Genomic DNA, 23,487 nt, shown 5'->3' with positions numbered 1-23,487 from the left:
TCTGGCCAGTCGGAGCCCTTCAGATGGAGCCCTCTGTCAGATGACCAGTCTTGTGATCTCTTGGTTGGGAACAGGAGAAGGAGGGGGTGGGTGTAGGTCAGCTGACGATGCTGGCTGCTGGAAAAAGGGTTCCTGCTATGGTTGTTTGAGCAAAGAATGTCACGCTGTTCGGTTCCCTGTTCTTGATTCCAGAGCACGAAGACCTAATGATGTGCCTCTAACCCACTTTTGCATTTGAGAACATTAATTGGGCGTCAGCCAGGGAAACACTTTGGAGTGCGATACTCCCTTCCTGCTGCGTTTCACGTGGTTTTGTTGGTGCCGTATTTCCAGTGTGGGTCAGAGAGGCCTGGGTTTGTGCAGTCGCCGGAGCAGGAGAGGAAGAGCCGGAGGGAGGGAGGGCCGAAGGAACGGGGTGAGGGTGGATTGGAGGGGGAGGGAAGGGTGGATTCTGAATCAGCGTTGTCCTCCTGTCACTCCCTCTGGGGTTCCTCCATCAGGTCACATCCCAAAAATAGCAACGGGCGCCGTTTCAAGTGCAAAACCGCCGGCTTCGGGGCTGCAGCCAGCCTGCGAGTGTGAGATTTCTATGGGAATAGTTGGCCACAATCCAATGAGTGCTGCTTTATTTTTCTCTCCCACCCCCTCCTTCTCCTCCTCCTCCTCCTCACTCCCTCCCATTTTTTTCCCTTCCTCCAATGTGACTGGCAGATGAGCTTGCATTTCTGAGTGAGCACATGGTCTCCACGTGAGTGGCCAGTGTGTAAACATTCACCTTCCCACAAACATAATCATTGCCGGCTGCCTTCCTACCTTCCTGCCCGCCCGCCCGTCTTTGTGTCGCAGCCAGCGAGGCTCAATAACAACACCACATGGCACCAGAGCCCGTGCCCAGCACCAATTATTTCAACTGCCTCCCGAGATGACTCGCTTCAAATGTTTGTTTTTTTCCCCCCACTTTCTCTTTGCAAGTCAAACTCCGTTCTCCTTGCCAGCACGGATCATTATCGGCATTATGGGAGTGATGTGTGGAGTATTTTTAAAAAGGTGGGAAAAGAAGTCATTGTACCCAAATGTATTATTGAACTGTAATAGGGCTGGCAGCCTTCTATGAGAGAGTAACATACACACCCCGGTGAGGGCAAAGATTGCTGTAATGCATCAGTGCCCATTTGGATTTCCACTCACTTGATTTGACTTCTCTTGACTTTGACATGACACTGAAAATAAAACAGTCTCACCCTCCTCATGCAGGTCAGGAGGAGAAAAGCCTGAATATATTCATCGTTTCTTATTCATTTCTCCCAAATGTGATTCCCAGAATGCAGCCGCTTTCTTTTTCTAGGTTTTATACATTTTTAGAGCCTCATTTACATCCCAGTGCACACACACACCCTTACCTTTGATATCAAGTATCAGTTCTTCCACTTAATTTCTCTCTTCCCATCATAAGCTGAGCCTCCACAATGAGTGGCAGAGATTTTTTTTTTGTTTTGTCTGATGAAACCTGAACAGTTTTCTTGTTCTGTATTTTTAGCCCATATGCTCATCAGTTACTTTTAAAGGCAACTTGTTGGACAATGCGTCTTTTTGCCGCAGCCCCGATGCCATGATCATGGTTGTATCACAAAGAAGAGAATAACTCCATAACTCTGGTGGATTTCTGCTTCATTTGTTACCAGAACCATATCTGAACATTTCATCTTTGATTAGACTAGCATGCCTTACTACAGCAATTGTAATGATATGATATCTATCCCGGTGTACCTACTGACTACACTTCACTGCATATCGAGTTGATATTGCTAATTGCTTGGTAATTTCCCTTCATAGCTACACGTTTAGCTAACGGCTAGCCATTACAGCTTGAGAACTGTAGCACTGGCCCTTTTCTCCTCGTCTGTGGGCCTCGCCGCTGTTCTGGAGCTGCTTATCTGCTTGGTGGTTCTTCATGTTAAGGAGAACTCATCAGCAGCTGAGTCATCATCGCTTCACAAAATGATGCAAATGCTTCCACAAGCTGTAGGAACTGATACTTTATGGAAAAGCGAGAGCGAAATGTGTTGACTTGTTATCAGTAACAAGTTGGTGATGTGAATTGTAAAAATAAATTTGTTAAGCCACTTGTTACAGTGTAAACGAACGAATGCAGTGTCATCGTCGACTCATGTTCTGTTGCTCTTCTCCTTCAAGGATTTATCCGGCTCCATCGACGACCTTCCCACTGGTACAGAAGGCGCTTTGAGCCCGGGTGTCAGCACCTCGGGCGTGTCCAGCAGCCAGGGCGAGCAGAGCAACCCGGCCCAGTCACCCTTCTCCCCGCACACTTCGCCTCACCTTCCGGGCATACGTGGACCCTCGCCGTCACCTGTGGGTTCCCCAGCTAGCGTCACCCCTTCTCGCACCGGCCCCCTGTCCCCCGCTGCTGTGCCAGGTAAACGCACAATACCGTTAATACTGTTGTTTCAGACCTACAGCAGCACACAGCTAAAACATTATTCTGTTTCTACTCTGCTTTAATACAGTTGTTTTAGATCTTCCGGTCTTTAAGTTCAGTCGTTTTGAAATGGTCTTTGAAATCTGAAATTCAGCTGCGAAAGACTACGTAGGGGGATTTTATGGCAAGGAAAAATGTGAAAATTAAAACCAAGTTTGTTCTAGAAGAATAATAGCATTATGTGGGTGTCAGTAGATAAAGTACAAATGCAGAATATTTACAGGAAAATCACCATAAATATGATGTCCTGAAACAACTGAGCAGTTATTTATTTTCACTTGCCAAAGACTGCTAAATGTAAAAATGGACCTGCTCGATACGGCTAACCAACAACAATAATTTCAATGTCTTTGTAGTCAGCTATTCATCGTATCCAGCAGAAATCCTGTCTGACATATGTAATAAAAAACAGACAGATTTAGAGTTTTAATTCAAAACTCGATGCGGATCACATTTGTAATTTATGAAGCGATTTGCAAGATATGGAACTTTAAGTTTCTCCTAACATGATGCTAGTAAACCATTCGCTGACGGAGAGACGGAGGTTACAGTGCCACCCTCTGCTCATTGTGGAGAGACTTGCCACAGTTTATTAGCTTGAATGTGACTGGGTCACACTCATTTTATGGCCAGTATTTCAAAGTTTAAGAGCAAGAACTGATTGTAAATAAAGGAGACAAATTTCCGCGGTTCCCACGGTAATTTCAGACCCATGTCATCGCTGTCCCGCAGGTAATCAGATGCCTCCTCGGCCGCCCAGCGTCCAGTCAGACAGCATCATGCACTCATCCATGAGCCAGGACAGAGGTGAGTGTGTTGGAAATGTTTGCAAACAGAAACCTTTAAAGAGTATCTCCTCATGTGCTCAGTGGCCAGCAGTGTGTGCGCCCCATTCTCAGCAGCTTTTAGGTGTGATTGTTTGCACTTGTATGCATTCCTCCCATCTGCAAGCACTCCCCCAGGCTGTGCTTCTAAATAAGAATGTGCTCTACTTGCCAGGTCAAATGAGAGCAGGCAGACACACTGTACTGTGTTGTGTTTGTGAGGAAGTGAAGAGCTTGAGCCATAATGTGTTGTGCAAATGTATGCTAAAGCAGATGTAGCGTGGAGTTTTGTTTTTGTTGTTTTTTTGTTTATTTTCTTGGTTTTTTTTAACATTAAGTGTTTAACATAAGATACAATCGGCATCTAATTATTACCACTTAATATTGGTTGCTGAATTAATCAAACTTTGATATGTGTGTGTAAAAAAAACTAACAGTGTTGCTTAATGTTCCCTGTCTTTTCTCCAGTGTACATGCGCAATCCTCAGATGCCTCCTTACGGGTCCCCTGGACAGCCTGGCTCGGCCTTATCTCCACGCCAGTCTTCAGGAGTGCAGATCCATGGTGGGATGGGCCCTTATCCTCAGAACAATACCATGGGAAACTACGTCCCTCAGGGGGGCCAGTACGGCCCGCCAGGTGAGACATGAGGCTGTGAGTGTTGGGTGGTGTTGCTTTGAGGGCCTTCTGTACAGCAGGAAAAATAAGAGTGCAGTGTCTCCACTCTGTCATATCAAGCAGACTTTTTTTCTTTTTTTAATACTCAAAATATTATGAATGAGTTTACAGTGGTTGTCCTGTGACCATCACAGTTTCACAGATAGCCCAGATTTTTTTTTCTAAGAGGCTTTGAAGTTTCCTCTCACTTCTTACATTCATGAAATTATATCAGTGCACTTTGAAGTCTCAGATGGTTTCTGTGGGCTTTGAAGAAGTTCTGCTATGAGTCATAGCAGAGAAAGGAGGGAGCCAGATAAAGCCCGCTTCATCAGGCTGCTTGTTCTGACAAGCTGAGGTAAATTTAGAGCCGGACTGGTGAAACTCTTTATCCCGTCAGTGAGAAGTGACTAGATGAGATCTGTTTTAGGCTGAAACACAGCAGGAGGGCATGAAACTCTAAATGTTGATCTGTAACACTTTCAGGTTATCCCAGGCAGCCCGGCTACACAGGGATGCCCAACGCCAATTACCCCAGTGGCCCCGGCATGGGTGGCTCCATGAACCCCATTCCCGGTCAGGGCAGCGGGGCTCCGTATGGAAGCATGCCACCGGGCAGGATAGGTCCTGGGCAGATGGGCACTCGGCCTTACGGTCCTGCCATGGCCTCCAATATGGGCGGCATGCCTCCTCAGGTGGGGTCCGGCATGTGTCCCCCTCCGGTCATGACGAGGAAGGATGGTGGTCCTTCCGTGCACCACGGACCAACAAACTCTATACACAACAGGTGGGTGCTCCTGGCTGCATCAGTGACATCTGTGTGAGCCTGTGACTGTTGAGGGTCATTGAATTTATAGCTTTAAGGAGATTTTCTCATCACTTTGCTGTGTGTGTGTGTGTGTGTGTGTGTGTGTGTGTGTGTGTGTGTGTGTGTGTGTGTGTGTGTGTGTGTGTGTGTGTGTGTGTGTGTGTGTGTGTGTCCTTGGTTTGCCTCACACACAAGCCAGTCTGTTACATGTTTTAGTGCTTGAGTGGTGGCAGTAGCCCAAACGCTTATCTATCACAGAAGAGGAGATGGTCCCTGCAATCACTGAATCACATCCTTCCTAAGCAGGGATGCCTGTTGAGCCTACAGAGCAGCTCTTGTGGGCTTGGCAAATGGTACCCTGTGACTTAAATTAATGTTTCCTACAAATGAAACTGAACTCTGTGAAGGAAAAGACATAATTCAGTCAGGCAAAGTCTGTATTTGCAGTGGATCCTTTCAGGGATTACTTCTGACTAATTATTAGTTGATTAAATAGGTGAAAATAATTAGATTAGTCAACTACTGTAGAATCGCTGAGAAAAAAGTTAAAATTAGCACAATAATCAGAAGAATTCTTTCTGGACTCAACGTTTTGATGCTTATGTTTTGTTTTTTAAAAGGAAACATGACCATATTTGGACAAGGCCCTAAGGTTGCGTCTATGAAATGTTTTTTTTCTTCTTATTTTTGTACTCTTTGCTCAAATTAAGGTAGAAAAATTGAATGCTAGAATTGCATTCACCAAAAACTGCTGCACAGACATATTGGATGGGCTGGGTAGTACGATTAAGTTGACAGCAAACCATATTATTTGTCAGAAAATTCCATTAAAATTTATCCAAAAGGGAGCAACAGCACAAACACCGTGAGGAAGTCCAGTTCAGAGACTCGAATTAGCAGCGCTGAGACGTAGCTCACCTCCAGCCGCCTGTGTCAGCGCATCTGTCAGTCATAGCGGCCATAAAAGTCTCTGAATGTTTAAGTTAAAAACAACAGTCAGTCACTGTGGACTTGTTCTACAGGAAAATATTTATAGAAGCCAAAGCCACATTTTTTTGTATCAGGCTGTGAACAAGCTTTTTGAAACATCTGAGTCTGTGGAGACTGACTTTCTTTTGGAGCCAGGTTCAAGTGACCATTGTAGAAACAGCACTAATTTCACTCTGACACAGCCTCGAGATAGTACCATTCATTATCTGGAATAAAATTCTGCAGAACTGCACTGACTCACAGGGATTTCATCTACCCTACCTCCCCAGCTTGCTTGTTTACAACTTCCTGTCACAAAGAGTGGGACTGTGTGCCCTGGCAGTGGCAAGTTGCTGCTTGCCGTCTTAGAAACAACATGTTAACTCGGTTTGACATTAGAAAAATAGAAATAAGTAGTTTAACTGACCAGTATTTCTCGTTTCTGCTACAGGGGTGGCAACTTTTAATCATCCTGTTGTTTCTTTGTGGTTATTGTTTTTTAGCATTTCTTCTAATCAAGCATTCTTTTCTGTAGGCCACCCAGCTATCCTAACATGTCCCAGGGCATGATGGGAGCAGGCTCTCCGTATGGCCCAGGCATGAACAGCATGCACAGTATGATAAACCAAGGTGGGCCAGGGCCGTATCCAATGGCAGGAGCAAACATAGCCAACAATAGCCCTGGTGAGTACAAGTGAAACTATAGCCCTGATCAGGTGATTGGAGTACAGCTGCAGGCCTGAGGGTTGTGTCTATAAAACAGTTTTATAGACTGGTAATCGTTTTATTTTTATACCCTTCTGTCATTGCCCCGTTCTCCCAGGAATGGCTCCAAGTTCAGAGTTTGGCATGGACAAAATGAATCCTGCTCCGAAGATGAACAACAAAGTGGACGGGACTCCCAAGCCAGAATCCAAGAAGGTACACATTCAAAGTCCAGCTTTTTTCCCCCGCCCTCCCTTTTTCTCGTTCTTACGATTTTCTTCCGTCACCCGTCCAACAGAAGTCGAGCTCTTCCACCATCACCAATGAGAAAATAACCCGTCTGTACGAGCTTGGCCCGGAGCCAGAGAGGAAAATTTGGGTGGACCGATACTTGGCCTTTGCTGAGGAGAAAGCCATGGGCATGAACAATCTTCCCGCTGTGGGCCGTAAGCCCCTCGATCTCTTCAGGCTCTACATATCCGTCAAAGAGATCGGCGGCCTCACCCAGGTACACCTGGACTTCCACCTGAATTTGATGTGAATCCTTCAGATCAGAAGGACGATCGTCGGTAATTTAAAAAAATAAATAAATAAAAAAATTCGTATACAGCTTTCTGAACCACCTCCTTCCTCTCTCGCCCACCAGGTGAACAAGAACAAGAAGTGGAGGGAGCTGGCTACCAACCTGAACGTGGGCACGTCGAGCAGCGCAGCCAGCTCGCTCAAAAAACAGTACATCCAGTGTTTGTACGCCTTTGAGTGCAAAATGGAGCGCGGCGAGGACCCTCCCCCAGACTTCTTCAACACGGACACCAAAAAGAACCAGCCCAAAATCCAGCCTCCCAGCCCAGGTGAGCGCTGCTGCTCCGCTTCACTGTCACACAGTTTACTGCCTCCTTAGATTTAAAATGCAATGAATGAAGCTTATTTCAGATTTCCTTTTCTCCCTTGGGCGCAGTTTGGATTAAGTACAATTCATAACATCATCTCTGCTCTATTTGCCTCACATCAGCTGTCTATAAACTAGTCTATTTTATTATATCCCATTAATTGCCGTTTTTAAAGCCATTCATAGAGCATTGTTTGTCATCTCATGTAGGAGCAGCCACCCTCCATAAATCGCTGCTCCCCTATATCGTAGGAGTTATAAATGACGGCGGCGTAGCTGTAAGTCCTTTGGACGGTTCCACAAACACATGCCTTGGGGGAATAGTCCTTGGCATTTGCACAGGACATGACGAAAGACTTGTCCTTTCCGACTTCCCCACTTTGATTTTTGTGGCAACGGTGATGACAGCAGAATGCTAAATGTTTCAATGAACTGGGTAAAAGTCAGCGGATGAACTGGCGCTCATTCATACCAGTTGTTAAGGGTGAGGAGGTTGCAGCCAGGAAGGGTCATTGCTTGTTGCATGAGATGCTGTTTATTTTGGAGGGGACTCCTTGTTTATAGCTGCCAGGAGCAACCACACCGGGAGCAACCACATGCTGCTTCAGTCTGGCTGAGACCCAGGCTGTCAGACACGGGGCACTGAGTCAGCGCCGGGGTGTTGTTACAGGAGACATCAGGGTGCTTGTCAGCTGGCATCAGCCCTCTAGTTAGTACGAAAGAAGGGCAGGGGAGGGTTTTGGGGGTGGTGGAGGAAGTAATGGCAGGAGAAAGGCAGGAGGTGATTTGGCGATAGCGATGCTCCGTCAGTGGCGTGTCCTCGCTGCCTGGTGCCTGGCCCTGGGCTACAGCAGCACGGCAACACTCCCTGGAGATTAGTGCTGAGCCAGAAATGATGAATGGGGGAAGAGGGTTTTGTGTGTGTGTGTGTGTGTGTGACTGTGTGTGTGTGTGTAAAAGTCACACGATTCTCTCTCTGACTCTATTTCTATCATGCCCTCCCTCCCTTCATCTTTAGTAGAGGGAAATCCCTGCCCAGAGGGGGTGAGGGAGGGTGAGCCAATGAATGTTGTGTGCATGCGTGAGAGCTCGAGAGGCAAGAGGGTGATGTGAGAAAATGTGAATAACTGTGACCTGCCAGTGACCCGGGTGTTGTGTGTGTTTGTGTGTGTGTGCCAGTTTAATGAATGGGAACCTGTGACTCATCAGACTGGCTTGCTAATAGTGAGAAGTCCTGAGCTGAAGTTAAGGATGATTGCTAGTATGTCACACACACAACACAAACAAAATATCAGTCACACACACACACACACATTCACACATAGCTGGCTGTCTCCTGTCTCTACAGCCCAGGCAGTAATCTGTCACAGTGAGGGTTTACATCACTGTTTCCTGGTGGTTCCTGGAGCCCAGCGGTGTTTGAGGAGGGGGCAGGCATCCTGTGATGAGCAGGAAGATTCAAGATTTTTTGCTGGCTATGCACTCAAAAGCCAGTCAGCTCGACACAAACTGTGCAGCGCTCAGGAATTTCTTAATGGGATTTAGGATTGCCAAAAGCAGCATGTGCTCTAAAAGCCCCCAGCAGTGTTCTGCCTAACCCGCCTCACTATCAACTATCAGCTCTTGCCTTTATTCCTCGAGCGAGGAGGAGGAGGAGAAAGGGATGTTCTTTGAATTCTCTGGAATCTCTGAGTGTTACAAACCAGAGCACTTGACTGTTTTTCTTTTGTTTGTTTTTTCTCCCACTTAGTCATTGTGTGTATCCTTGTGTTTTGCAGCTGGTTCTGGATCCCTGCAAGGACCCCAAACCCCTCAGTCAACCACTAGTTCAATGGCAGAGGGGGGAGACCTGAAGCCCCCCACACCAGCCTCCACCCCACACACGCAAATGCCCCCAATGCCTGGCGTAAGGTACGATTCAAAAACCAGCGTCGTGCTTCTGTGGCGTTCGTACTAAAATCTCCACCTGTGGTGAAATTGGATCAGAGAAGCAAGAACTGGAATACGAAAAACAGCAAAATATGCTTTAAAGTTATCACTGATGGGGTTCTGTTCACATGTACACACAAACACCAGACTAGTCAACAGGAATATGAAAGGATTATAGTTATAAAGTATGCACTTTGGGCTTAGAAGACTACAGTAAAAACTGTCTTCTGTGTCTTGTTAGAGGGACAGACAGAAAACATTCAAAAAAAGAAATTAACAAGAAAACTTAGAAAAGTCTTAATTACTATGAATTTTTCACATTCCACATTTTGCTAAAAAGCCATCTGTTTTCCTACAGGAGTAGTGTTAATCTACAGGATCCCTTTGCTGATGGCGGAGACCCGGCGTTTCCCAGGAGGAACGCCATGACTCCCAACTCTCAGGGCTATCAGCCTGGGATAGGCACCCCGGAGATGATGGGTCGGATGGGTCCCTACGAGTCCAACAAGGACCCTTTTGGAGGCATGAGGAAAGGTGAACACCGTCCATGTAACCAAACCCCAGATTCTGTAAGGGTTCGTTCATAGCCATAACTAATATTATGTTTATTTATTTTTAGCAGGGGAACAGTTCATGCCACCCGGCCCCAACAGTGGAATGGGGGAACAGTATAACAGAGGTCCACCAGGCCCAATGGCCAACATGCCAATGAGCCAGAGGCAACAGTACCCGTATGGATATGAACGAAGGTAAATGTACTATAGTTGTAAATAAGATAAGATGATTGTGATCTGACCTGTGCCATTTCAGTGTCCTTTTCTCTTTCCGACTAAATCAAATCACTTCATGATTATTGCTCGTTGCTTTTATAGACAAGAGCCAGGCATGGGCCCTGATGTCAACATGGGACCGGGAGCTCCTCAGCCCAACATGATGCCTTCTGGAGCTGACACAGGGATGTACTCGCCTAGCCGTCCTCCGCCACAGCAACGGTCTGTACCATTCAGGGCAGAGACTATTCTGTATAAAGATTAAACGGAGAGACATGGTTGCATGTCAGCATTTTGTCAGTAAGATCATTGATAGATTTAAAGATATTTACAGAGTTTCTTATTGTAACTGAATCATTTACTGAAATGAAGAAATATAGTAATCTGAGTGTGTATTTTTAGGCATGAGTCCTATACAAATCAGTTCCCTGGCCAAGGAGCTCCCCCTGGTGGGCCTTACCCAAATCAGCAGCCAGGAATGTATCCACAGCAGCAGCCAGTAAGAACAGTTTGTCCAGCATTTGCAGTACTCCTATTATTACTTGGGTTTCTCTTTTCAGTGTTCATGTAATGTACTATGTTCTGTTCCAGCTGAACAGAAGTATGAGCTGTTGCTAAAATTATTGTGCTCAGTTGAGGATTGTAATGCTTAATTTTGTGTGCTGACAGAACTACAAACGTCCTGTGGATGGTGGGTATTGTCCTCCTGCCAAGCGCCATGAGGGAGAAATGTACAGCGTTCCTTACAGTGGGCAGCAACAGCCAGGACCCCAGTCCTCGGGGCCCCAGGGCCAGCAGGACATGTATAATCAGTATAATGCATACCCTGGAGGGGAGCGCCGACCGCCAGGCCCACAGAACCAGTTCCCCTTCCCCTTCGGACGGGATCGAGGGCCGTCATCTGCAGGCCCCAATTCCCAGTCTCCGATGCCTCCCCAAATGATGGCAAGTCCCATGCCTTCAGGCCCCGATGGTTCCCAGGGCCCAATGTGGCAGGGCCGCAATGAGATGGGCTACCCCAACTATCCCAACCGACAGGGACCCCCTGTGTCGGGCCAGGGTCCCGGCTACCACGGCATGAACCGCTCAGAAGATATGATGCCATCAGATCAGCGCATGAACCACGAGGGACAGTGGCCTGGCCATGCCAACCAGCGACAGCCTCCGTTTGTCCCCGCAGGCTCCGGACCACCCATGACCAGATCCCTGCCCTCCACCTACTCGGCTTCCCAAAACCACATTCCTCAGGTGTCGAGCCCAGCATCCATGCCCCGATCCATGGAAAGCAGAACGTCGCCCAGCAAATCCCCCTATATGCATCCTGGAATTAAGGTGCAGAAAGCTGGACCTCCAGTTCCCGCGTCCCACATTGGCCAGGCTCCCGTGCAGCAACCCATGATCCGGCGAGATGTGGCCTTCCCTCCTGGCTCTGTGGAAGCTACCCAACCCCACCTGAAACCCCGCAGGCGGCTCACCATGAAAGACATTGGTATAAAATGTGATTTGCCTGATAACTTGTAACATTACACATGTAATAAACAATATGCTTATGTCTACCTGACCTGGATTGACCATTTGATATTTCTCAGTTTGCGTTAAGACAGCTTTCAGATACAAATTGCGTATTCACACTAGGTGACACAAGTATGTAGTATGTATTGCATGTAGTATGGAGTTAAAGTCCCAAGATTAGTAAACCTTTACATGTTATTTAAAGCTGCAGTGACCGATCATGGTTACTTTTAGTTATATTCATTCTGTTTCTATTTTCAAAGGCACTCCTGAGGCTTGGAGGGTAATGATGTCATTAAAGTCTGGCTTATTAGCTGAGAGCACCTGGGCCTTGGACACCATTAACATTCTGCTGTATGATGACAATAGCATTTCTACTTTTAACCTTTGCCAGGTAGGTTGCACACATCCACAACCTGTTAGCATTTGTTTCTGTCAACATTTCAGAATGACTTGTCAAATGTAGTGACCACCTTCTTTGCTTTCACAGCTACCTGGATTTCTGGAGCTGGTAGTGGAGTACTTCAGACGCTGTCTCATTGAGATCTTTGGCATCCTTAAGGAGTATGAAGTAGGAGACCCTGGCCAGCGCACCCTAATAGACCCCAATGCAGCTGAGGACTCTGATGATGAAATTCCCATGCCTGAGGGCGAGGACATGAACTCGGACGAGGAGGACGAAGAGGATGAGGAGGTAGAGGAAACAAAGATCAATCCTGACACTTCTTCACTGGTCCAGATAAAGGAGGAGGAGGAGGAAGAGGAGAACTCCCACAAAGATAAGTCTTCAGAGGATGAGGAAGATGAGAAGGAAAGGGAGTCTTCTATCAAGGAAGCCAATACCTCTACCTCAGGGTTCTCCCACGACCCCAGTATACACTCGGAAAAGCCCAAACAGGCTAGCAAGTTTGATAAACTCCCCATCAAGGTGGTGCGGAAGAAGAATCCCTTCCGGCTAAACCGCTTGTCCAAGCTTGGGCAGCGGCAGAGCTTTGACAGCGGCCTGATACACTGGAGCGTGGGTGGTGGTGACACTACTGAGCACATCCAGACCCACTTTGAGAGCCGGATGGAGCTTCTCAAGCAGCGAAAACAAACAACAGCGGCCGCTGACAACCGCAAGAAGGTCAAGGTGAATGGGACAGCGGCAGCAGCAGAAAACCCAGAGAAGCCTAAATCCAGTGGTGACGATAAGGTTCGGCAGCAGCAGCCCCAGTTTTCTGAACCTCACAAGTCTCCAACAAAGACTACCACGCCTCCTCTTCCCATTGGCGCACCAGTCACTGCCACCATTGACGATGTACTATCCGCTCGCCCGGGGTCGGTCACGGAGGAAGTAGTTCGTGGAGGTGCCGAGGAGCAGAAGGAGAACGGCAAGTATTTGTTCAGCATCAACCCCGATCTCCAGAGCCGCCGCAACATCAAGATCCTGGAGGATGAACCTCACAGCAAGGATGAAACGCCACTTAGCACTCTATCAGACTGGCAGGACTCGCTAGCTCGGCGCTGCATCTGCGTCTCCAACATTGTGAGGAGCCTCTCCTTCGTTCCTGGCAATGACCTGGAGCTGTCCAAACACCCTGGCCTCCTGTTGCTGTTGGGCCGCCTGGTGCTGCTCCACCACAGGCACCCTGAACGCAAACAGGCGCCTGTTACCTACGAGAAGGACGAGGAAGACGAAGGCGTGAGCTGCGAGAGAGACGAGTGGTGGTGGGACTGCCTTGAGGTGTTAAGGGAGAACTGCCTGGTCACTCTGGCAAACATCTCCGGCCAGCTGGACCTTTCTATCTACCCAGAGAGCATATGCCTGCCTCTCCTTGATGGCCTGCTCCACTGGGCTGTGTGCCCTTCAGCAGAGGCCTTGGATCCCTTTCCCACGCTGGGGCCCCACGGCTCCCTTTCACCCCAGAGACTGGTCCTCGAGACCCTCAGCAAGCTCAGCATCCAGGACAACAACGTCGACCTCATTCTGGCCACTCCGCCATTCAGCCGCTTGGAGAAGCTCTACGGCTCGCTCGTGCGACTCGTCGGCGAGCGCAAGGTGGCCGTCTGCCGTGAAATGGCAGTGATCCTGCTAGCTAACCTAGCCCAGGGTGACAGCCTTGCAGCGCGAGCGATCGCTGTGCAGAAAGGCAGCGTGGGCAACCTACTGGGCTTCCTGGAGGACAGCCTAGCGGCTACGCAGTACCAGCAGAGCCAGAGCTCCCTGCTACAAATGCAGGGTGGACCCCAGTTTGAGCCTACTAGTGTGGACATGATGCGGCGGGCAGCGCGGGCTTTGCACGCCCTGGCTAAGGTGGAAGAAAACCACTCTGAATTCACTTTGTACGAGTCGCGGCTACTGGACATCTCGATGTCCCCACTTATGAACTCTCTGGTGTCCCAAGTAATCTGTGATGTACTGTTTCTGATCGGCCAGTCATGACAGCCGTGGAGAGGTTTCAGCTCTGCCTCTTTCTATTCCCCCTAAACCACCTTTTTGTGTGTGCGCGTGCGTGCGTGTCTGTTAGTTGCGCGTGAGTGACAAAAGCAAAACTTTTTTTTTTAGTTTTTTTTTTTAATTTTTTTTTTATTTATGCAAAATCAACTCGGATTCCACTGTCTTTCTTACCCCTGCTTCTCTCTATAAGGAAGGAATATCATGAAGTAGCTGTTGATTTCAAACATCTGAAACTGAAAGAAACTGGCAAAGAAGAACAGACTGGGACCCAGGCATAGGACAGAGTGTGCTGCTGCCCTGTAGAAAGGACTTTTTTTTGTTTTTGTTTTTTTTTTATTGAAAAAAAATCTCCAGAAAGAGAAAAAAAAAAAGAAAAAACTGTAACCAAAGTTGCTGTCTCGTTTACAGTGAGTTTGGGGGATACACGTGTTCGCTTTCTCCCTCGGGGGAGGTGGGTCGTCAGGGGAAAGAGGGCACAGACTAAACAATATTATGGTTCATGTTTGGAGGCTACATAGACTCATGGACTGTGGTGTGGTATAATTGCTGTAACTTTGGATGCTATATACTCAGCCCCACAGGAACCACATTATTGGCTGTGAACAGATGTCTGTCATGGGAGGCCTGTGCAGTAGATTGTAGGACTTTTTTCTGTACTGTACACCTTAAAAACTGTAAACATACTGTAATAATACTGTTTCACACTGAGATCCGCTGGCTTGGCAGCAAACTGTAGTTTTTAAAACCAGTTTTAGTTAAATGTCGAGAGAGAAAAACGGCTTTCCCCCCAAAGTACGGTGAACCTACAACACCCCGACCTCTTCTCTTTGTCCCTTGATTGTATGACTTGACCCTTATATTCAAAAGTCACCTCTTTAGGACTGGTCCTCAACTCTAGATGCAGTCCAAGCTGCAGTGTATATATGATGTTGTACATTACACTTTCTCTTTCTCGACTTCTGTTGCTCTTCACCGTTTTTAATCTTTGACGAGTTTCCCTGCATCGAGAACGCCATGTGATTACTTGACGCCCGCCCTCTCCGTTACTTCAGCGCCTCACCCCGCTCGTATCACGCTGTGTGAGCGTGGGGACGGGGGTCGTTAAGCTGCTGTCAGATCCAGCGCCACCCCCTCCTCTCAGTAAACACAACTTCAACTTTCTGTTCGTCTGGGTGTAGAGAATATTAACACAAATCGGTTCCATTCGAGCTCCTTCATAAACGACAAACTAGACCTTGATGAAGAAACTGTTTTTATTTTATTTTTTTTTTCAGTGATGCGGATTCTGCATATTTGTATTTCAGATGATGTAGCTAAAAACTTGATGTAAATTCCTCTTTTTTCCTTTTTTTTGGCTTAATGAATATCATTTATTCAGTATGAAATCTTTATACTATATGTTCCACGTGTTAAGAATAAATGTACATTAAATCTTCGTAAGACATTTGCTGTGGATTTATTTATTATTATTCTTGACATGGTTGAGGCCGCAGTGAATAAAGCCCTGAATTTTTTATTTGGCTCGCATTTCACTCGCGCTGAGACAATCTGATACGACTAAAGCAGCTCAGAGCGCTTGTGTTTTGCTGACGCTTTTGATATTTACACACGGATGCGGAGACACGGCACATCTCATCTCTGTGCAGTATGCTGCTTATTGAATGCACAGCCATGTTTTCCCATCCCTGTATTGATTGACATCTCACCCCCATGTTACAAGGCTGTCCTTGTCCCTGGGTCGCACATGCTGATATTTACATATATATTTACATTACTTGGGGAACAGCCAGAGCGCTTCGATACATACAGATAAGCTAGGAGCTGACATTTACTGCGAGAAAAGCTGACTTTTTTTTCCCCTCCAGAATATCATCTGATGTTTTGACAAAAGTTGAATTCAGTTTGGAGACGGCAGAGCACCTGGTTTAATGTGTGATGGGGGGGGAGCACCCCTACTTATTTAGCTACAGCCGACAGGATAATGAAGTTTTAAAGTATTTCCATTCTTGTCCTCAACGGAGAGACAAAATAGCATCCATAAAAACAAAACAGTCGGCCTGAGCTAAATGTGGCACCAAGTACGTTTTCAAAGCCTGCTGCCGCTTCTTGATGTTGTTTTACTTTAGTCGTATTTATTCAGCAAGTCTCACTGAGATCAAGATGCAGGAAAAAAGTAAAGTCCCGGCTTGCTTTAGTGTGTGACTTTAGTGGAATGCTTCAAGGCAATGGATCTAAAATAACCCCAAGTGCTATAGATAAGTCCCAGAGATCACCCGCAAACTCAGATCATAATAAAAGGAGAGATCTACATAAAGTGCAGCTTAAACGGCTCTAAAGGCTCACCAACCAATTTAGTATTGTACGTCTCGCTCCCTACCACTGAACATTTGAGTTGACAAACGTTAACATGCTTTTTTCTTATTTTAAAATAATGAAACTGTACTTTGAGCTCAGAGACTGTGACTGAAATTGCACAGAAATCATTTGTTTGCTGATATATGTTGAGCTGTTTCAAATGTTTGATTTCAAATAATGTTGTTTTACATAGTTGCTCCATTTTTGCTCACTTGCATCTTGTAGTGCTAGCTAGATGGCTACATGCTGAAGTTCTGCAAGAAGAGCACTGACTGCTGTGTACATGAATACATGGCAGACATAAGAATGGGGGCCGGCTTAATGGTAAGTGGAACTGTGGGACGATTTGCAGGGCAAGTATCTCCTGAAAGCAACGCCAGGCTGTAGCACAAAATCAGCTCCCTTTATATTAATGTTTTATTTGCCTAATTTGATTTAATTGATTATTGATCGAAGATGGCAGGTCACTGTTCTCGATGGTTACCATTAACCCCTGCATGGGATTATAGTGTTTCCCACAGAAGTAGACAGTGTTTGTGGGAGTAGCAGGAGGAGGCAACATGCAAAGTTTGATGGTGTGCTTCATCCTTGGTGAGCTTGATCTACACATTTGGACCTACTTTTACTGCTCAAAGGGAATCACCTGATGGTTTTAGTCCTCTCTCTAATACTAGAGTCTTTACTTACAATATAAACAATCAAAATTCAATGAAAGAGGTGCTCATCATTTTTATATATTCAAGTGCTGTCATAGGGCTTTGAGGAAATCGTATGTAAAGCACAATATTTATGAGCGTTTTAAGTTGTAAATCAGTCAGATTTGACCCAAACACGACAGGAAGGTTAATTTTGTCCCACTGTAATCTCTTCAAGTCATTTGTCAGTAATGGCACAACAGCAGAGGTCTTTATAGAGTCCTTGTAGGGCGGTATCATGCTCATACTGCAACTCACCAGTGAATTATTTATGGCTGTAGAAGTCAGTTACATCTCTGTAACGGCTCGTTTTGACAGTGACCAGTTACTGTACACATTGATTGGGGTCTGTGCCGAACAACAGACCTCGACTTATGGAGCCAGTTATGAACTCTTCTTCTCTGTCAGCATCTCAGTAGATCCCTACTAAGGAGAGCCATTAAAACAACCCCCAGTTCATCTACGAACCTACTCAGCGCCATTCATACCGCCACCTGAAGCCAGCTGAGGCCTAAAGACATCTGTCATGGATTTCTTTTTTCAAAGAGCCATGACAAACACTCTTGACAGCCAGTAGTAAACACATGCTGCCAGAAATTTTCCAGGTCTCTAAAGAGATTCTCGAGCCGTTATAATCACATCAACAAAGCACTTAACAAATCTCCCAAAGCCCCGTCCCACTCATCCAGAGAGTCTTCCAATGTACAGTAGTGCTGGCAGCACTGATTCCAGAGCATGTTGTGCTGAGCTGCGTACACACTGGAAACGATTCACTCGTCGTGCATCGCTTTGAAGCTGCCAGCCGGTCGCTTGCTGACATTCCAGGCTCCCGTGACCTTGTAATGTATTTACTAGCAGGTTATACATGTCAATCACGGGTCGTCTTCACTCTCATTGACTTCAGTCACTAACCTGAAAGTTTATTGCAGGTCTGGTCCACTTTGCCTCACCAGCAGTTATTTCACATGCAATTGCATGAAGTTGCCAAATATCTTTCACCTTCTATGGTCTCTGGTCACCACGTTACTTCCAGTGTGGACTCGTCCCCTTTCTTTCCCTTCCTTACAAAACAGATTTTAGATGAGTAAGTACTTTTTGATTGCCAACATCTGCAGTTGTTAAAGCAGTAGATGATCATATGCAGCATGTAGAAGGTTGGAGCAGGTTTATGATGCTTTATATGCATCAAATGAGGAATCGTGTCTTTCATTTTATTCATTTTATTTAACATTTACACTCAGTATTTAATTTGTGTGAACTTTTTCCTATAAGTCAGCCGGCTCCTCTCTCTGCTCTAAAGACATGGTGCCCTCATCTGGTCACAACATCAAATTACAGCGTGTATCTGCATAACTGCTGTAAAAGTATGTCTTACCCCCCCTCACACCAGTGTGACAGCTGGTGGGAGCAACTCTAACACACTCACTTCTTGTATTGGGCCAACCTTTATTTCTTTATACTTCCAAGGAGCCAGACTTTGTTATCATTTTTTTTTTTTAAAGCTATCAGGTTTTTCAGTGGATATTGGCTACTTTTGAACAAATTTCCACTCCTTGTACTTGTACATTTTCAGAAAATGCGTTTTTTGTGTGAAGTCACTTAACAAACACCAAAGAAACTCAAGGGATGTCTACTAAATCTTTAGTTATTGTGTTCCTAACAGCCTAACACAAAACAATCTGTTGAACAGCATCTGGAAAGTCATGCTCTTAAGATCTAAGACAAGATATCTAGCAATGACCTGACACAGGATTTGGCATCTGGCTGTTCAGTTCTACTGTTGATCAAAGCCTCATCTGAGATGCTTTCAGTGGATCAGTGGCTGTCAAGAAGCCACTCTTTAGGAAGGGAAATGGGGAGAAAAGACTGAGGTATTCAAAATTACACAAAAACCGGACTGAAATGAAATGGCAACAGGTGGTATGGAGAGCTGAAAATATTATTTTTGTTTTATTTGTCATCATTATATATGCAGGATGTCAGGAGAGAGGTACAAGGCACAAGAGTATCTACAGTCATCTGTAAAACATGAATAAATCTGTCTTATGTCAATATACTCTACCGCTGCTATTGGCCTGAATGTACAAATCCTATTACACTTTTTTAGGATAGAAGTATAACTTTGTAATAATGTAACAATTTAAAGAAAGAAGAAACTCTGGATTAAACACAAAAAAAAAGGAGGGGGAAAAAACAAGGAAACGATAAGTAATAAATTATTAATAAACGTCACAACACTGACAAGGAATGGTGACAGCTGGATGCTAGCAAACATCTGTATTTAGCGAAACAACAGGTTACTCTGGCAAACCAAAAAAAGTACGACCAAGAATAACCTTCATACATTAGAACATAAATATATAATGTTTTTAAAAGCACAAACTACACGAATAAGAATAAAAAAGGCTGACTCCGTCACACCTGCTCCAGAAATGTCTGATAATTAGGTCAACAACGTCACTGCACGATTCAACCGCAAGGGGGCAAACTAGGCTTTTCTGATGAGGGCGCTCTCCCTCAAATAAACAATGATACATCATATGCACGTGTGTGTGTGTGTGTGTGTGTGTGTGTGTGTGTTCCGGTCATTTACTGTCCCTCAGGTTGGGGTATGTTGATACAAAGTGAGCAGCCAGACATGAGCCACCTTCTTCTCCCAGGAGTTTTGTTTAGCTCACTGGAGTTTGGACTTAAAGAGTTTGGTTTGTGGCATCTTGCATAAAAGGAAAGCCAGAGGTTGGAGAGGACAACCTTAATGTAGACATTACATATGAACCTTATTTAGTTAAATGATTTTCATATTGTCATTGTCCCTTTAATCAGAGTGAATTCAGGAGGGAGAACGTAAAGCAGGCCATTATCCCCTTATGATAGTTTGCTTTGTAGCTCAGTGTACATGGGTGAATATGGATGCACAAAAAGTGCAGTTGTTTACTGTGGAGCACTAAGGAACATGGAAGGTTATCAACAGCTCATATGTATATTTTTTGTTATATTAAGTATAATTGATATGAATGATCCCACAGTTCTGTTGTAATGACTTCAAACTATATATGTGCCCTTGTCAAGACGATGGGTCAGATTGGGAATCAAAAGGGGAAGAGGAGGATCGAGAGGAGCCTCATCCTAAATACTTTGGCTTATATCCTTTTTGTTAATCTAAAAGGACCTGAAAGTATCAATGAGCTGAACATGCATTTGGTGATGCATAAATAGTAAAGTGACTGTTCTACTTCAGCACTAAAAGCACAACATGTTTCATTCATAAAAGCTTTTATTCTCCATCCAAGTGCTTTCTATGTGACATTCACAATAACAAATGCACCAGGAATAACTCAGGGTTATTTGTATATAAAGGCACCAAATCTCAAACTAGAGGTTTATTTGCAAGGTTCAGTGTTGATGACAAGCAGTCGACCATGAACTGTAAGTATAGGAAAACAACGTCCTCAGAGACTTGATTTTGGAAAAGTATCTTCACTTCTGCTCCTTTATGATGAAATGTTTCAGTCCACAAAAAAAATAAAATATCCACCCACGCTGTGTATAGATTCAATTTCATGTTGCCATTTTGCCAAAAACCACCCAAAAACAAGGTTTTGCGAAACAAAAAACGTGATCACTTTGTGTACAATTATCAAGTGTTCAGGGAGTTACAAGTGTTTTTCCTTTGATAGTGCAGGATGGTTGTTTCTGTCCTGATGTGCAAGTGATAGCACTCAGGCTAGCTGCAGAGCTGATGCATTTGTCTGCAGGTCAGAGTGACCTGCTGGGGGTAACAAGCAAGGACACACACACACACGATTGTCACAATACATGCCAGGACAGACCAAGGAATAGAAATCTACTCCTTGTTAGAAGGGTGCTCTTGTGGACCCAATAGATCCACAGCGGGTCTTCTGGTGCACTTCTTGGGTCCTTTTAACTCCGTGCCATCAGGAACCGTTTTACAGCGATTTTAATATTTTCTCTAGAAATCCAACTACTGACATAGTCTGAACAATACGTTCAAATTAAAACTCAGAGGAAAGTGAGTTTGCCGAGAAATTATTGGAGTGTCCCCTTACAACACGACCACAGCTGAACCATGACTCAGCAGCTTGAGTCATCTGTCTAAACAGATTTCAGCCAAGACTTAAGAAAAAAAAGTCTCCAGAAAGTAAATGGCCCAATCTCCCGTCCCCCACAGGAAGTAATTGAGATGTTTCAACTGATCTGACTCAGGACATCATTTTGTAGGCAGGGCGTTTACGCACAGCTCTTAACTGCGTCACGTTTTCTTTAATCTGGGCAGAGCAAGGTGTAAGTCATCCAGGCTAATACATACAATGACACAAGTGTTTACAATAACTGGACTCTGTCACCACGGTATTGTGTCAGAAATGTCCTGTAAGCACTTCCTTCTACAATTTAAAACCAAAACAAACAGTCGTTTGGAAATAAGCTAGAGTAAGATTGTGTTCTCTGAAGTGGATCTTTGCATCAGGAGCAATTTCGCCCCCCAAAGAGTAGTTTAGCATCACATCATTTACTCACTAGAGGGCACCAAGTCTACATCCATAGACACAAGCGTTGGCTTTTAATAGTACCTCACAACTGGGAGATGAAGTCAAGACAGAAGACAAGATTTCAATTTAATTTATTTAAGAAAACGTTCAGCTATGTCTTCTTGCTGCACCTGTTGGTAGGAGAGACACTTTAGATACCAGCCAGATATAAACAGAACAAAGTAATGAGATACTCACCTTCTAGTAACTTGGACGTAGCTTGATTGTCATCCATTTGGCACGCGGATGCTCAGATTTTCTTGGGTTGAGATATTCCATCTGCTGTGGGGGAGGTGTGGTAGTTTGTGGCACCTGCTCGACCTCTTTGTCACCAAGCCGTCTGATAGCATAGCCTCCAAAGTGTTCAGGGACCTCATAGATCCTGCTGTTACTTCCATAGGCAGGCAGACTATGAACTTCCTGGGCTGGATTCCTGATTCCCCATGGTGCTTGAAGAGGGTTGCTACTGGTGGGCCTCCGCTCTGCGAAGGTGTAGCTGGGTTTGTAGCTCACCATCATGTTCGAAGTGGAAGACGGCATGTAGCCTACTTGGATGTTCCCAGTATTTGCAGGAAGCCATGTGTTTCCGTATGATTTCCTAAAGCCATGGACGGCGAAGTCTCTAGCAATACTTAAAGGTTCAGATTTATGTTGAGTGACCCGTTTTGCAGGAGCGCTTGCTGATGTTTGCCCCCGTACAGCTGCACTGGCAGGTTTCTGTGCTACAGAATGCTGAGAGGCTGGTTTAAACAAGGAGCTTCGTGTAAGAGTTTGAAGAGATGCGGCACTGCTGGAGCCAGCCTTACTAGTTTGGGGTGCACCACGCTGAAACGGCCAAGTCATTTCCTTGTTGCTATCAGGAAGGCTGTTCTGGTTTTGACCGAGTCCATTCAGCGAGTTCCCACTTGCAACAGAAAGGCTAAAAGAGGAGCGGTTTGGCACCTCCAGAGCATTAACGCCCTTCACATTTGTGTACCAGTTAGGTTTTGTCACCAAGCTGCTCTGCACTAACCTTACCAAGCTTTGGGCTGGTTCTGAAACAGTCTGTTTATAGCTGCTAGCAGAAAGCCTTTCACTATAGCCTCTGTTAACTGTAGTTCCTGTGCTGAGGCTACTGCTGTGAGCTACTCGTGGAGAAATGAAGGCATGTCTGATTTGATCCTGGGAATAGCTGCCATCTAGTCTTCTTAGTCTACCATCTTGCTGTGAAAAGCCAACAGAGCCGTTAACGTTGTGCATCTGGGGGCTATATGCTGAGAAAGAAATAGAGTGTAAGCCCACTGTGGTAATCAATCACAGCACTAAAATAACTTAAACATATAAATTCCCCACTTACTTCGTGTAGCCCATGAACAGCACACATGCTCTGCTTGAACTAAGAAAATCAGCAATATCCTGCTCAGAAGCAAAACATCAAGGTCAGGAGAAATGGGACAACAACAAGGTTAAGAATAGCTGCAAAGTAGAGCCTTACCCCAAACCAGCTCCACAAGCCCTTCCAGATTTCCAAAGCATGCTGCCTTACTCAAAGCAACAGTAACACAAACACTCTGAAGCTGCTCACTCTGCATGTGTGCCGCAAAGAGGTGACATTTCTTGCAACCTGTATCCAATCACAGGCTAATGAGCAGATTGTTTACAGCTGCTGTTGTGCTGCTGTCAGGCTGAATGCTGGAGATTGTTCCAGAAAGCAGGTCTGACAAAGTCTCATCCTGAAGTCAGAGTCGATTAACTCATTTTTTGGTTACAGATGATCGGTTAGCTCAGTCGACTGTAACTTTGTTCACACAGAGTTACGTGTGTAGGGGTAGTGGAAAAAAACCCATCATCATCACCATAGCAACTGGGAAAATATAAAACTGAGCCTTGAGTTTATAAATCATTTTGGGG

At 45.4% G+C, this 23,487-nt stretch overlaps 2 protein-coding genes across 4 annotated transcripts in view; one reads left to right on the top strand and one right to left on the bottom strand.

Moving 5' to 3' along the window:
- arid1ab (AT-rich interactive domain 1Ab) overlaps window positions 1-15,435 on the top strand; it is a 54,962-nt gene extending 39,527 nt beyond the window's left edge. For 2 of the 3 annotated variants that reach the window (XM_082521348.1, XM_082521350.1), the window contains exons 5-20: window positions 2,194-2,434; window positions 3,230-3,304; window positions 3,790-3,960; window positions 4,465-4,765; window positions 6,291-6,439; window positions 6,579-6,676; window positions 6,759-6,968; window positions 7,107-7,311; window positions 9,128-9,260; window positions 9,637-9,812; window positions 9,898-10,027; window positions 10,151-10,270; window positions 10,451-10,547; window positions 10,718-11,537; window positions 11,824-11,954; window positions 12,051-15,435. In XM_082521348.1, the coding sequence (XP_082377474.1) occupies window positions 2,194-2,434; window positions 3,230-3,304; window positions 3,790-3,960; window positions 4,465-4,765; window positions 6,291-6,439; window positions 6,579-6,676; window positions 6,759-6,968; window positions 7,107-7,311; window positions 9,128-9,260; window positions 9,637-9,812; window positions 9,898-10,027; window positions 10,151-10,270; window positions 10,451-10,547; window positions 10,718-11,537; window positions 11,824-11,954; window positions 12,051-13,985 (4,992 nt within the window). In that variant the 3' untranslated portion in view covers window positions 13,986-15,435. The remainder of the gene's footprint in view (window positions 1-2,193; window positions 2,435-3,229; window positions 3,305-3,789; window positions 3,961-4,464; window positions 4,766-6,290; window positions 6,440-6,578; window positions 6,677-6,758; window positions 6,969-7,106; window positions 7,312-9,127; window positions 9,261-9,636; window positions 9,813-9,897; window positions 10,028-10,150; window positions 10,271-10,450; window positions 10,548-10,717; window positions 11,538-11,823; window positions 11,955-12,050) is intronic. The other variant, XM_082521349.1, reaches the window with a different exon arrangement.
- A 3,536-nt stretch (window positions 15,436-18,971) lies between these two features.
- Window positions 18,972-23,192, bottom strand: LOC309698713 (uncharacterized protein). The gene is made up of 4 exons (XM_082521347.1): window positions 23,072-23,192; window positions 22,934-22,992; window positions 21,796-22,850; window positions 18,972-21,728 (listed from the first exon to the last, which is right to left on the bottom strand). The coding sequence occupies exons 1-3, from the start codon at window positions 23,110-23,112 to the stop codon at window positions 21,799-21,801; spliced, it is 1,152 nt and encodes a 383-aa protein (XP_082377473.1). The 5' UTR covers window positions 23,113-23,192; the 3' UTR covers window positions 18,972-21,728; window positions 21,796-21,798.
- Between the last annotated feature and the right edge of the window lie 295 nt (window positions 23,193-23,487).

Source organism: Aulonocara stuartgranti (assembly GCF_965226115.1).
Source record: "Aulonocara stuartgranti genome assembly, chromosome: 22".
NCBI classification, from domain to species: domain Eukaryota; kingdom Metazoa; phylum Chordata; class Actinopteri; order Cichliformes; family Cichlidae; genus Aulonocara; species Aulonocara stuartgranti.
Note: the sequence above shows the minus strand (reverse complement) of the source record. Positions and strands in the feature narration are given on the sequence as shown.

Coding starts and splice junctions, on each gene's coding strand:
- LOC309698713 (XM_082521347.1), bottom strand. CDS start 23,112: ATGCTTTGGAAATCTGGAAGGGCTTGTGGAGCTGGTTTGGG. Junction 22,993..23,071: donor GCTTGTGGAGCTGGTTTGGG/GTAAGGCTCTAC, acceptor GCTTCTGAGCAG/GATATTGCTGATTTTCTTAG. Junction 22,851..22,933: donor CTGTTCATGGGCTACACGAA/GTAAGTGGGGAA, acceptor TTTCTTTCTCAG/CATATAGCCCCCAGATGCAC.